At 31.3% G+C, this 15819-nt stretch overlaps 1 protein-coding gene across 1 annotated transcript in view; it reads left to right on the forward strand.

Moving 5' to 3' along the window:
* Window positions 1–15819, forward strand: part of Rcd5 (microspherule protein Rcd5) — a 72265-nt gene that overhangs the window by 41077 nt on the left and 15369 nt on the right. The window contains exons 6-8 of the mRNA XM_075359426.1: window positions 5633–5771; window positions 10000–10120; window positions 14432–14588. Coding sequence (XP_075215541.1) covers window positions 5633–5771; window positions 10000–10120; window positions 14432–14588 — 417 coding nt within the window. The remainder of the gene's footprint in view (window positions 1–5632; window positions 5772–9999; window positions 10121–14431; window positions 14589–15819) is intronic.

The raw sequence follows: 15819 nt of genomic DNA on the forward strand, positions 1-15819 counted from the left end.
GTTTACCTCCGGAATATTTTACTAAGGAAGGCGCCTCCATCATTGCTATATGAAAATGCAGAGAGCCACATTTTCTTGGAAAAAAAGCAGCTGTAGTTTTCCATTGCTTTCAGCTGCGCAGTACTCAGAGGACTGAGTGATGTTGATATGGCCGTTTAAGTCGTCCTGACTCACGCCCCTAACAACTACTGAAAGAGCTGCTGCCCTCTTTCAGGAATCATTTCTTAGTCTGTTTCTCAATAGATACCTCTCCGATATGGTTGCACCTTCGGTCCAGCTACTCTGTATCACTGAGTACTCAAGCCCCCTCACCAACGGCAAGGTCTCATGATTCATAGAGGAGGAATAATATGTCAAATTATTTAATATTTATTTCATTAATTTCATATACAATGTCTTAAAAATGATAAAGCAAATATAGTGTATTTCAAGAAATAACTTTATGTTTTTAATGGTCTTTACTCAAAAGCTCTGCTTAAAAAAGTGGATTAATATTTGAATTGAAAGGATAAGATCGATATTATTGGGCAAAGGATGGTTGCAGAGAAGTGAAGGTAGAGAAATTTATATTTTAACTTCTGTAAGAATACCACCAGATGATGTTCTGCTACTGCTTCTCAAAAAAACATTCCTTGAATATCTGTATTCACGATCGGGAAATTTTATTTATACTAGAAATTTTTTGGTAAAGCTATTCCAAGATAGTATTACCAGACTGTTCTTTTGTTTACAGAAAATACAAAATAAGCTTGTAATATGTACCCAAGTGATAATAAAATGCTTGGAATTACATTACATAATTTGTACAAAATTTATTTAATTTATTCCTGCAGGTGAATTATTTCTCTGATGAGGAAACTTTTAATTTTACTGTCTTTCGTAATGCCAGTAAATTGCATTTATTTATCAATTTCTTTTTAAACATGTATGTAGTGTACATTTTATTCACTGATATTTTACTGTTGCATATATACCCTTTTTTACAAAATATGTCAGAAAAGACAACCAAGTTACCACAAAAATAGAAAAATATTTCAACTAAACTAACGCTTAATTAATGAAATAGGAATTTCATGATATGAGGAGCACTCAAAAAGTTATCTACCTAGGGATGTTGCGAGTTACATATTGAGAGGGGTTTGATACCTATATGTAGTTCATAGTATGTGTGTGCTATGATGTAATTATGATTGAATTTCTTTTACATGTATTGATGCAGTAGTCCTCCGAAGTTAGTAACCCATATGGCAATGGATTTGCAGAAATTGGATCATCGATTAGTCATAAAGTTTCTCACCAAAGAAGCGAAATGTCTGAAGGACATCCATAGTAGGATGGTGGCTGTGTATGGTGGTAATGCCCCTTCACAATACAAAGTGAAATTCTGGTCCAAACAATTTAAGTGGGCCAGGGAATCCGTCAAAGATGATCCCTGCAATGGAAGACCTGTGGAAGCAACCGCACCCAACATCTGCCAGAAAGTGTACAGACTGGTTATGGAAGACAAGCGTGTTAGGGTTTCAATACTTGCTGCAGAATGTGGGTTGTCTGAAGGAACCATTATGACCATTTAACATGACAAAAGACAGTTCCGCAATGGGTCCCATGAAATCTCACATCACATCAGAAGCAATGTTGTGTGCAGTTGATTGAGGAGAAGTTGCAGCTGTGTGAAAGGAATCTTACGGATTTTTTCAGCAGGTCGGTGACTGGTGATGAAACTTGGGTTCATTACTGGGATCCTGAGACCAAACAAGAGTCCATGTAGAGGAAACACAATGGATATCCCAATACCCAAAAAATTCAAGACCCAGCCATTGGCTGGGAAGATCATGGCCACAATCTTTTGGGATAATGAGGGAATTTTGTTGATTGAATACATAGAACACAAGCAGACTATCACTGGTAATGTCTAATCTGAGTATCTTCAGAAGCTATGGGCAGCAATAAAGTAAAAATGGCAAGGGAAGCTAATGTTAGGTATCTTGCTTTTGCATGACAATGCTCCAGTCTACTCATCACATGTTGCAAAGCAAACTTTGAGGGAGTGTGGATTTCAAGAACTTCCTCACCATCCCTGCAATCCAGACCTGCCCCGCAATAATTTTTTCCTGTTCAGAAACCTCAAGAAAAACCTTCAGGGCAGATGTTTTCATGACAATGATGAATTAAAAGCAGCTGTTTCATGGTATTTTGAAGAGAAAGATAACATTTTTTTCTTTCTCTGGCATAACCTCTATGCAGGCTAAATGGAGCAAGTGTGTGGAAGTGCAAGTGACCTATATTGAAATATAAAAATGACACTACCACTCTTTCTAAGGTAGGTAGATAACTTTTTGAATGCTCCTCGTATGTATCAGTTATAAAATAAACAAGCCAACTTTTAGCTAAAGAAAGAATTGTAAGATTGTTAGGCAAGTTAGTTTTCTCCTTCTTTGATTGTTTTTAATTTGTTTGCTGTGAACATGTCATTTGACCATTCTTTTTTTATTATTAAAATTTTTGAAGGTAAGTAAGTCTTGAAATCGTCTCTTCATATGAAGTAACTTCATTATATTCATGAGATTGGAGTACTCAGTTTCATAACTAATCAATCTGAATTTGTGCATACGCTATTATTAGAGTGTTATAAACTCGATATAAATTTTTCAACATTTATTGAATTGTGAATTGTGAACATTTATTGAATCCTGCAGCAAGGTGAATAGCATTTACTGCTATATAAGCTAATGCAGTAGGGTTAATGATTAGCTGCTTTTATAACCATTTCTTAACTAAGTTTGGTTAAACTTGCTCTCCTTTGAAACAGAGCATTGTAGTAAGCTCAAGTAATCAAACTTGAGAATTTTCAAATGAACTCTTATGTTAAGTCTTTCAGTAAGTTCTGTGTTTTTGTGAGTATTATTTTTTTGAGGTAATGAGTACAGCATAGTAATCTTGTGTTTGCTGGAACTTAAAATATCAACAGATGTACAAGAGTAAATCAAATATAAAAGGGAATTTTTGTTCCTGAGCATCTACAGTTGGTAGGACTGGGCCCGCCCTTCTAGTATGCTTGGGTGAGATCATTAGGAGTGGGGAGAACCGGCCGTTCCACATCCCCAACCAATTCATCAGTGACACTCACAATGTCAGAGCAACAGTTTCACCCCTCCACTGTCCAACGTGTAATTATAAAATTTCTTGCTCGCGAAGGAGTTCAAGCGACGGAAATTTTCTGGAGATTGACTGCACAGTTCGGGGACAAAACATTTTCAAGGACTCATGTGTTTGCCTGGCATGAAGAGTTCTAGGAAGAACAAGAACATGTGAAAAATCAGGAACACAATCGCTGTCCTCAGACCAGCATTACAGACAAAAACATTCACGCGGTTTGAGATATTCTTGAAGACAATCGATGAGTGAGAATATCCGAAATTGCAGAACAGGTCGGAATAATTTATGGGAGCTGTTAAGTGATCATCACAAACAACCTGCAGTTCCGTAAAGTGTGTCCCTTTTGATCGCAGATCAGAAGTTGAGACATTTGGAGATCTGTCAGAGGCTTACAGCAAGGTTTGTAAAAGAAGGTGATGGATTTTTGAGTCGGATCGTCACCTGCGACGAAACATAGGTCCACCACAACACTCCCCAGTCGAAACAAGTCAGTATGGAGTGACGGATAAAAAGTGAGGTGCAGCCCCAGTGAAAGCCAAGGTTTGACTGTCAGCTGGCAAGGTTCTTTCAACCAGCGAGGCGTTTTGCTCATTAATTTTTTGCATGAGTGATGCACAATCAATTCTGTTTACTACTGTGAGCTGTTGAGCGAGGCTTCTTATCGCCCCAAAAGACAAGATCAACCAAATCGAGAGGCAATCCTCTTCCACAACGCCAAATCCCATACTGCATCTCAAACAGTCTCAGAATTAGAAGAAATGCACTGGACTCATCTTGATCATTCTCTCTACAGCCCGGACCTATCGCCCTGCGATTTTCATTTGTTTGGACTGCTTAAAGAAGCTCTACCAGAGCAATGGTTTGAAGATGATGGCATGAAGGGAATCGTGCACAATTGGCTGCTGATGCAACCAGCTTCATTCTACAATGCTGCAATAAAAAATTTTCCTTCTCAGGAAAAAATATATTTCTAAAGCAGGAAACTATGTATAAAAATAAATTATATTTGCCTTTTATTTTTCAATAAATAAATTTTTAAAAAAATAAATATTTGATTTACCCATATAATCTGTTTTTTAAACCTTAGTAGTGTTATTATGAGTGACATTCAATAATTAACAAGACAAATTGATGTAGAGAAAAAACTATTTATTCAATGACAATGAAACTTAGCCTAATTGTAAAACAGTCTCCAGCAACATTTAGACATTTGTTCCAATGTTCTGTGAGTTTTCTGATTCCCGCAGTTTTTACCTTGCTATGTGAACCATTCGTGTACCACTTTTTTGTCAAACTTCTTGCCTTGTAAAAAGTCTTTGAGTGGATTGAACAAATAAAAATTGGACGAGACAAGGTCTGGGTTGTAAGGAGGATGTGGCAACACCTCCCAGCCCAACTTCTCGAGCGTTTCTCCTGTTCTCTGAGCATTGTGGGAGCATGCATTGTCATGCAGGAGAATCACACCTTTTGAGAGACCGCCCTGACTTTTTGCCTTATTGCGGGTCTGTTGGAGCATGTTAGAATAGTACTTGCTGTTCACAGTACATTTTTCTTCTAAATACTCACTAAAAATTTGGCCTTGTGTCCTAGAAGACTGTCAACATCACTTTGGTGGGCAAATCCGGATGTTTCCATTCAAGACTTTGTGTTTGGATTCGAGCTTAAAATGGTGTGTTCACATTTCATCACAGGTAGAAAGCGATTACCTTCCATTTCAAAGAATTCCTTGAGCTCAGAACAAATGCGAATCCAGGTGTCTTTATGAGCTTGAGTCAACTATCTTGCAACCCATCTTAAACACGTTTTGCGGTAATTCAGAACATCATGAATGATTGAATGCGCAGTTCCAACAATAATATTACACAATCTAGCAATTTGTGAAATTTTGACTCGCCTGTCTTCGTGAATAAGATCATTTATGCAATTTTGCAGCATTGTAGTCAAAGCTTCAACTGGTCTTCCAGAGGAATGGCGATCAGTCGCATTTGTTCTGCCCAAATTAAACTGTTCCACCCACTGATACACGTTACTACAGTTTAAACACTTTTCACTATACTGTTTTATCATTCTTGAGTAAATTTCTGCCAGTTTCACACCTGACAGCAAAATTATTATCACTGAATGTTGCTCTTCTGGCGTACACATTTCAAGCGAAGTTGACCTGAAATCAACAAAAGAGGTTATGTTTAGATTGATTATGATCAAACAGCTGATTAAATGTGTTCAAAAGTTGTCAACTTGATACTTAAAAAGTTTCATTATCATTGAATGAACCTTTTTTTTTTCTCTACATCAATTTGTCTCGTTAATTATTGAACATTTCTCATATACATTTATTTATTTTTTTAACAAAATTGTTCTAATTTAACACATGTTAGTGGAATGTAATAAGCATACATTGAAAAATTAAATCTGTTGCTCTTATTCTTTTATTAAAAATACTCAATTTTTTGATAAATTAAAAATTTTTTTTCAGAACTCACAGCCCACTCTTGAAACATTCCAGGAATTATTACATCAAAATCCTCATGTATTTTTTCATACAAGAACTGCAAAATCTCTTATGACACATTGGCACCTCATGAAGCAGTACCATTTGTTACCGGATCAAACAGGTATTGATATGTACTATTGTAAATAATAGATTTAAAAAAATGGTTAAGTTATTTAACATTTTTTATCACCCTTGATGAACTCACCATTGTATTTCTAGCAATTTTGTTGAATTTTTGTTTACCATTAAATTTATTTGTTATTAATTTAACTGAGAGTAGGCTTTCTTTTTAATGTACTTTTTCTTTTTAATTATTGCTTGTCCTGTTTGAAATCTGGCACATATTTAAACATATTGATGCTGTGCACTAGTATGTATATACTTAATTAAAAATATTATTAAAGCTTATCTAAGGGCAGTAAGTATTGTATTAAATGTTTTTATGGATATCTGTTGCATAATTCCATATGTTTTATGAATTTATAACATCCTGTGCCATCAATGTGACTATTCAGGATATGGTGCACACCATGTTCGACTATAAAGAAAATAAAACCATCTGAATGTATTAAAAGTCAATAAATTAGATCTACTAAAGAATATTTGTTTAGATATACATAAAAGAATAAATAAATAATAGTAATAATAAATATTGAATTGAGAATATTCCTATTGTTTTGCATTTGTTTAGTTTTTTTTTTAATAGAATAGTTTTTTCATTCATCTATTTTTGGTTTCACCTCTGTTTTTACCTACTGTATAATGAAAGCCTTGTGATTTAAAACTTTGAGTAGATATACTTACAAATTTGATAAGCAAGATATCCTTGTACGCTTACAGGAGTCTACAAAAAACTATTAAGTCAATAATAACCAGTAGTAATTGTTTGAGTAACAAAAATGTTATACTCTGAACAGTTTATTAAAATATCAGGACACTAAATGAAATATTAAGGAATGTACTTTTTCATTTCTGGGAGTTATTCAATTCAAAGTACTGGATGAGACAAAAGTTAAAATTAAATCTAATTAACATGCGCCACATTCTTGTGAAATGCATACGTTTTACAGCCTTGCATCGCAAATTTAAATTGCCCAGGAATTTTCATCAAATTCTGGGCAATTATAAAGCAGTTTTGGACTGGGTGTTTTTATTTCTTTAGAGTTCTAATGTTTTGTGTGATAACATTTTAGTTTAAGTTTTTTGTTTTGTCTTTATTTTCAATATTTTATTTTGTTTTGATTTTGTTTTTAAATGTCTACTTTAAGTTTTTGTTTTAATTTATGTTATTCTATTAGGGTTTGTTTTTATATTTCATGTTTTGTTTTCCATGCGTTCTTATTTCATTTTTAATTGTGAATAATTTAGTTTTTTAAAACATATACATCATATTCAGGCAATGATAATGCCAAAGCATTTTCGCCCAGAAAAAATCAAATAAAAAACTAAACATTAATAATGCATATACCATTGTTTGGCATTCTGTAAGATTGACTACTATACCCAAAGTTGCAAACTTCTGTTGACAGCCATGTCATTCCTCTTGGGGAGTGGGCGAACCACTATACCGTATGTAATGTAGAGGAATATACTATAATGATTAGAGGACTTCATATCTACCTAAATGAGAAATGAATTATTAATGCTAGAAACTAGCTTTAAGTGAAGTGAAGGTTTGAGGGTTGATTCTTATTCTAGAAGATTAGGATCTGGTAGATGACAATGACATAAGGCTGGAAGGAGTTCAGTTCTAATCATCAGTATCTTATCAGTAAGTTGGCCAAAATTGCAGTCCTAAAACTGCAAAATTTTTAAAATTTTTTGCAAGACTTTTAAAATTTTGATTTTGAATTCTTAAATATCATCAAAATATAAAACAGAAAAGGTCTGAAAAGCTACTTCCTACCTGCGAGGGTTATTTTTTTTTCAAGGTCCAATCGGTCGTGAAATAAAAACCCGTGCAAAAATCAAATGAACCTTTGTGCATATGTGTTGCGCAGCGTCTCTAGTACGGCCTTCAACCGCGTCACTTCGTTTAGTTTTGAACACGCAGCTAGCACGTAAACATGTCTACAAAAATAGCATCTCCCGCCAAGTGTGAAGTGCGTGCGGTAATTCGATTTCTTCAGGATGAGGGGTGTAATGCAGCTGAAATTCCTCGACGAATAAGTAATGTGTCCGGTGAAACTTCAATGAGTGACAGCAAAGTGGGACAATGGTGCAGGAACTTTAAAACAGGACGTACAGATGTTCATGATGCAGGCGGTCAGGGAAGGAAGCAAGTGTCAACCAATGATCTCGTTGAGCGAATGGATGAGGCAATTCGAGAAAATCGACCATCACTGCAGCTTCATACTGCGTGACTCTTCAACGTCTACGACGGGCAATTCAGAATAAGCAGAGAGGATTGTTATCATCAGGCATTGTCTTTCTCCATGACAATGCTCGCCCCACACTGCAGCTGTAACAAAGAAGCTCCTGCTGCGTTTTCATTGGGAACTGTTTGATCACCCACCATACAGCCCAGGACTTGGCTCCATCCGATCTTCACCACTTTGCTTACATGAAATGCTGGCTAGGAGGACAACATTTTGGCACAGACATCGAGCTGCAGATCAGCATAGAAACATGGCTGAAAACACAGGCGGCTCCGTTCTATGACGAGGGTATTGGAAAGTTTGTACCACGCTACGACAAATGTCTAAATCAGAGTGGGGACTATGTAGAAAAATAGCGTAACTGTGTAAGTACTTGTTACAGTAACAATTTTTTATTTTCACTGGTTTTAATTTTGTGACCGATCGGATCTTGAAAAAAAAATAACCCTCATAATTGGAAAGTTGGTCAGTCAAATTGTATGTATGTTTATATGAATAAGTAAATTACTTATTTATTTAACTGTGTTTCATACTGGTACTTTCTTAGAAAATGATTACACTACCTCTGGATTATGAGAAAAGTGATACACATTTTTCTTTGCAATAACTCTCATTAAGCAGTAAATACTTGCAAATCTGACAGGTTTACAAAAGTGTTTTTGAACAATTGCAAATAATATCTTTCCAGAAATTAACAGGAAATTCAGGATTATATTATAGGTGGATGCAATAAATAAAGAATATATTTTATTTTTTTTATGTTAGATAATATAAAATTTAAAAAAAAAATGCATTTAGGATTCTTCTAAATCACAAAAATTCTTTCTAAATTTTATTCAGATGATAATCCTGAAATAAATACTGAACATTGAACATGTGATATTAGTTCATAGTAAATTGATGTTATTTAGTTTATCATAACCAAGCATATTAATCTTTGAGTAGAAGAAATATTTCAGTAGTTTTTTTTTTTTTTAATCTATTAACAAGATGAATCATGTGAGATTTTTTCTTCATCATATAAAGATCTCTATAAACCCTTAGCCTTGTCTTATTATTCTTGTAACTAATTTTTTAACGAACTTATCATTCTTTTTCAGTCTTACGTTTTTTAAGAGTTAACATTATTAGGATCCTAAATTATAATCAAATTAAAATGAATCAAAATCTATTTTACTAACAAAGTATTTAATTAACGAAGTATAAAATTATCATGTGGTCTTTAGGGTTACTTAAAATATTATTAAAATAAAATAAAACTACAGTTTAACCTAAAAATATTTGCTTACTTTCTTTCTTAAGCAACCAGCATAAAGTACAAGGAATTAGCTGAGCAATGAAAATGTGAGGCAAGAATTGTATATTATTATTATTAATTTATCCATAAAGTACAAGGAATTAGCTGAGCAATGAAAATGTGAGGCAAGAATTGTATATTATTATTATTAATTTATCATCACCAACCATGTTCATCTGTTAATCTTGGAGCAGAAATATTTCAGTGTTTTTTTTTTTTGTAACTTAATTAACATGATCAATCATCTAGAGGTTATGATCAGTCATTACTCATAAAAACTAGTGATTTGGCTGATTTTTTTAAGCTACTACAAGATGTCAGTACCATGCCATGAAACTGTACTCAGATTCTTACAGAAACTTTTATTGAATATAACTTTGGTTGTTGGGATTTTACCTTACTATTCTGTGTGTCATGGAACATCAGGTTATAAAAGAATGGAATTTATATTGTATAACCATGACATAGTAATCTTATGTATTAAAGAGAACAAAGATGAACAGTATGACTATTTCTTGCATTTCACAGAGTTTTACGTGTCTGTTCATATTATTCTTCTTTATTTTCTTTTTTTTTAATTATAATTTTTTCTTACAAATAATTATATATTACCATCTGCCTTTAGCTCATACACATCATACAATTTATCATGTTAACACTTCTTTTTATTTCAGTTCAGTCATCGCATGGGGATCAGGTGACCAACTTCAGTGATGCTGAAGATGCGATTATTGATTCAGAGTTAGCTGATTTAAGGGATAGCGCTCTTGAGCAAGAACTTAGCCTCTCTGACAGGTAGGTTATTTTATATTAAAGCATAACTTAACCAATCACTTGTATCAATTTTTATTTATTGGAATGGTTAACATTTTGTAAAATGGATTTAATTTTCCTTATACTAGTGTAAATGTCTGTCTAACCCTTATATAATTTACACTACTAACCCCCCATATATGATTATTATACTTTCATATGCCCACGCTATAATAATTTTTTATGTAGTTATACTTTCCTGGTTTTGTTTAATTATAAATATTTAAAACACAAGTGTTTTTTCTCTCTTTTCAGTTATTTCTTTTATTCCAGATAAAAATGTTTTAAGTATGCATGTGTTTGTAAGAACATTAAATTAATTTAACAAATTAATAAAATACATTTTACAGTTCAGTAAATAAATAAATTTGAAAATAAATGTATGTAAAGATATGTCAAAAATTTATAATTTTTTTATAATGATAGTGTCATTTATATTGGAAAAACTTCCAAGTTGTTCTGTTTAAGAAGTGGTTCTCAGAGTACTTAATGATAGATCCAAAAAGTGGTAATACAGTGTTTTTTTATCATTTCAGAGAGCATATTAAAAAACAAAATTATACTTAAAATCCATTTAGAAAGACTTTTCTAAAAATCTATAACTAGGTAGCCTTTTTAATTGATAAACAATCTGTAGACGGTGAGCAAAAACATATAATATGAAAATACAAAAAAAAAAAAAAAAAATTAATTGATTTCATTAAAAAATTTAATTAGTTGTGTTTGGCATTCAAAACCACGTTTTTCATCTTTCGTTTATTCAACTATTTACTAAACTCAAAAGCCTCAATACTAAATACAAATAAAGAGCTCTGTTAAACAGTTATTGAAATAAATTGGAAAATAAGATTATGCGAAATTGTTAATAAAATTTTTACTTAAAGTCTGAAACTAAATAGCCAGTTTGATTATTTTTAACATTAAATTGATCGCAAAATCAGCTGATTTTTGAAGTCGAGTGTTCTAAGGTTCAAGCCCTTGTAAAGGCAGTTGCTTTTATATGGATTTGAATGCTAAACTGTGGATACCGAAGTTTTTTGATGGTTGGGTTTCAAGTAACCACACGTCTCAGGAATGATAGGCCTGAGTCTGAGACTACACATTTACCGGTGCATTTACATACCAGACTGCACACAGATGCCTTGGCAGCTCTGCACAGTATTGTTGACATCACTGTGCTGTTATTATGTAGCTTGGTATACATAAATAAATAATCATCCGTAAACGTAGAAGAAAAAGGATGTATATAAAAATAAGTAAATGAATTAAATAAATTAAAAATAAGATGTTTTTTTATACAGAGCATATATTGAAAAACGATTGTTAATATTCAGATTGATTTTGAAACCTGAAAATTATTAAAAATAATAAATAGATCTATTTAAAGAAATGTTTTATTTATAGAATAAGAATTTATAAATTAATAAATTGAATTGGTTAGTAATTAAATTTAAATTCACAGAACTGTTGTTAACATTTATACTCCTTGTTTTTAACATTTATTTATGACTACTATATTTTTATAAATATAACTAAATAAATTATTAATATTTGTAATTTAGTTAATTATGAAAAGTAATATTTCCAATAATTAGCTGATGATGTTGTAGCACCACAAACATATCTTGCATTTTTGATAAGTATTCTTACTATCTCTTAAATTATTATCTTGAATTATTGAAATTAGATTTAGAATATGTACAATGAACTCCTGATTATCTGCAAGCAGTTTAACCGTGTTGTGACTTAACTGCAATGCTTCTTGGGAAATAACTAAGTTTTAAAACTTATAAAAAAGCTAAAAATGTAAAGCTTGTTCTGTGATAGGTTTTAATCCTTCATTCATTTGTTACTTGAATGTGTGATTGATTTGAATATGATAATGCTGTAGTTTAGTTCAGTGTGGATATGATAGGACTATAGGGTTCATTGTGCAATATTATTATGTTACACAACTATGAAGTTCAATTAAAAGAAAGTGTTTTCAGTCACTAAAACAAAAATCAATTACATCTTATTTAAATATATATATATATATAAAAAAGTAAAATGCACAATTTATTAATTTTTTTTTTTTAATGTCTGTATTTTTTCTTATTAGCTACTGTAGTTTTGATGAGTTTTTGGTTAATGTATTAGTTATTTCATATGCTACTGCATGTATATCTATTTACTTATAGTATTAGTGATAGAGAACATTTGTAATATATTAACACATATTTTGAATAAACTTTCGGATATTACTACTTTTACCAGGTACTAATAGTGTAGTGTAGTGTGTACTGTATTTTATTTTATTGTTTACATTTGTACCTTAATATAATGGTGCATGTAAATACTGAACTGCAGTACAGTATTAGGTCATTTAACACTTATTTCTAAATTAAATATTATTTTTGAATCGACTAAGAAATATTATTTTTGGATTTTGCTATGATTTTGGATTATCTGAGACCTCTTCCTGGTTATTATCGAAGATAATTGTGGGTTGACTGTATATTAAATATTCAAATACCGCAGTATTGATATACTGCGGATACGGATATAACGCAGATTATAACATGTCCCCCAAAAAATATCTGAATATCTGAAAAAATAAAATAGGATTAAGAACTAATTGTTTCTATGTAAGTTCACGTTATACTTTCTATTACACATTATTGTCTTTCTATTAAACCATTATTGCCTTTTTTTTTTTAATTGATCCCCTTTGTGATTTTAAATTTTCTTCTCGAAATAACGCAGTTAGCCCATAACGTGGGTGTAACATAAGTTCCCCGATAGCTACATTATAGCAGGATTACACTGTATTATTAAAAGTTATTTTCTAAATCTTGTTTATTAGGTTCTTGTTTAAAATTATTTATTAATGTGATGTTATGTTATTTAAAATGTACACATTTTTGGGCTTTAATATTTTTTTTTTTTATCTTCAGAGAAATGTTTAAAAGTTAAATCAGTGGGCATATGACATCACAATCATCACACTTTACTTAGAACCATTGGACAAACAAAATTTTATACTTGTACATGAATGACAATCTCTGTGGTGGAGTCATACCACCTTAGCCTTTCATCCAAAAGATTCTGGTTTTGATGCTTAGTCTAGTTATTCATGGCACTTTTCCCACAAAAATCTTGTATTGCTACAAAATTCCCATTTCATATTCCTGTGCATAAACTTGCATAGGAATGTGAAATGATAAATGCTTCCATGATAAATTAATCACTCTAAAAAAAAAAAATAATAAAATAAAGTTTTGTTCAGAATTTTATGAGACATTTAGGGATTATTATTATTATTATTCTACTACATTTTTTGTTAATGAATGTAATATTTACCCACTAAGATATTTATTATACTTAGAATACTCTAAAATTGTTCTGATAGTTGATATTTTATGTGGATTTGTAATCAATAAATGTCAACTGTCAGCTAATTAGTGTTGATTATTTTTTAAACATTGCTATATCAGTGTGATCGTTTCCTGTAATATAAATTTGTTTCTGTAATGAATCAGCATGACTTACTTATTTTATTTATTAGTTTATTTTCTTACTAAGATATTATTATTTTCATGATATCTACTTGTTGTTGTCATAAACATAAAATGTTTAATCGTTGACATCATGTTGATTGATTGATTGCCAGTGATTTATGAACAAATTTTATTTTATTATTTTAATCAGTGTTTTCATATTGTTAAACATTTAATACCTTCAAAAGTGAAATTGAATAATTATGCTTTATAAGTTGCTACTGAAATTTAGTAACTAAGGATGCAAATATAAGTAATGATATTCTATTACTGGATTTTTTTTTTGCCTGATGAAATTCATTACAAAAACTCAAAGCTCTTGTGTTTAGGAATATGAAATGTTATTTTTGTAGCGTATGAAAAATGCCATGCCTGATTGGGATTCAAACCCAGGACCTCCGGGTGAAAGGCTGAGATGCAACCACTCACACCTCAGAGGCTGGCATCCAACTGTTATTTAGCAGGACTGTGGTGATAATTATTTATGTAAACATGCATATGGTTTAATAATGTATGCACAGTTCATTTTTATTAACGTAAACAAAATTAACATAATTCTTTCTGCATTTTGGAACAATATTTCATCACTTGCCAATTTCTCAAAGAATATGAACCAGGAACTGCTCTTCAGAAAATTATAATCATTGCAAAATTTCTCAAATATAGCAAGCAATATTTGTAGATTTTATTATATATCACAACAACAACAAAAATTCATTATTTTCTACAATTCTCTTTTAATTTTTTTGTACAGGAGAGCTAAGAAGGAAATCAGGACTCTGGAAAATGAACTAGGCCGTTGGCAGGTGTTAGTTGATTCTGTAACAGGAGTCAGTCCGCCTGATTTTGATAACCAAACATTGGCTGTTCTTCGTGGGCGATTAGTCAGATATCTTATGCGCTCTAGAGAGGTATATTTTAAATAATAATTGATTAGAATTTATTGTTGATTGTTAAATCAAATTCTGTTTTACAACAAAATAGACTTTTTTGGTAGTATATGTTATTAATAATAAATTACTATCGAGGGAAAAATTAATATACATGCAGGTGGTATAACTGTTCGGACACTTGCAAACAACTACAAATATATGCTTACTCAACCAGTAATGATTTTCCATCTAGAATAGTAATATTCTAATGTAGTTTGTGAATTTTAATAATAAAAAGAATCATTCATTGATACTTTAAATCAAAATTACGATTGAATTTTCCATTTTGTAAATTTTCACTCTTTTTGGTGTCTGTTTTTCTCTTAAATAAAAGTGCACGGGTACAAGTACATGGGTAAAAGAAAAACAAGAAAGATAAGAACACTTGCTGATGGATGGAAACTACATCTAAGTGACCATTCAAGTTGGCTGGAAAAAAGCAATTCTTAATTGATTTTCTTTATTTTTATTACCTTTTTATTTTTATGACAATTTGTCTCTTTGTTTGATAGACCTATATATTATATTGATCATTTAGCCTTTGAGTATTTTTCACTTTTTGACTCGTCTTGTTTTATATGTTCTAGTACTTTCTGTTTGTTCAAGTTTTGTTAGATACTTAATTTCATTAATATTATCATTATTCAATCAAATTATTTTTTTTCTTTTCTTTTTTTTTGGTTCTGTCTAAATAAAAGTATGATTTTAATCCTAAAGATGCAATTTGTACATCTTGTTCATTTTCACTAACTGAAAGTTAATGCAATCTTGCTTGGTTTTTGTGATTTGTGGATATTTAGATACATCTGTAAAATGTATGTATTGATAAAAAAAAATCTAAAAAATTAATCTTTCTTAAAAGTTCTTAAGGGGACATTTAAAAAAATAGATTTAAATAAATTGTAAATAATCTGTGAAAAAATTATTTCAATATTTTCAAGTCCAAAAAATCTATTTTTGTCAGACAGATATTTGTATGTATGTATGTTGGCCTATATTTGGTCTTATAAATCTGGACCCCAATGACTGATTTTCTTCAAACTTGGTAGACAGGTATTTCCTTGGAAAGAAAGAATGTATTACATTTTTACAAAAAATTGAAAAGGGGGAGATGTTATAGCCGATACAGGATTTCTAATCTTTACTGTGGCTTTTTAGCAAAAACATTTTCTTACAAAAGTTTTATATCAAAATCACCAATTACCAAGTA

This window comes from Lycorma delicatula, chromosome 3, assembly GCF_047948215.1.
Source record: "Lycorma delicatula isolate Av1 chromosome 3, ASM4794821v1, whole genome shotgun sequence".
Taxonomy (NCBI): Eukaryota; Metazoa; Arthropoda; class Insecta; order Hemiptera; family Fulgoridae; genus Lycorma; species Lycorma delicatula.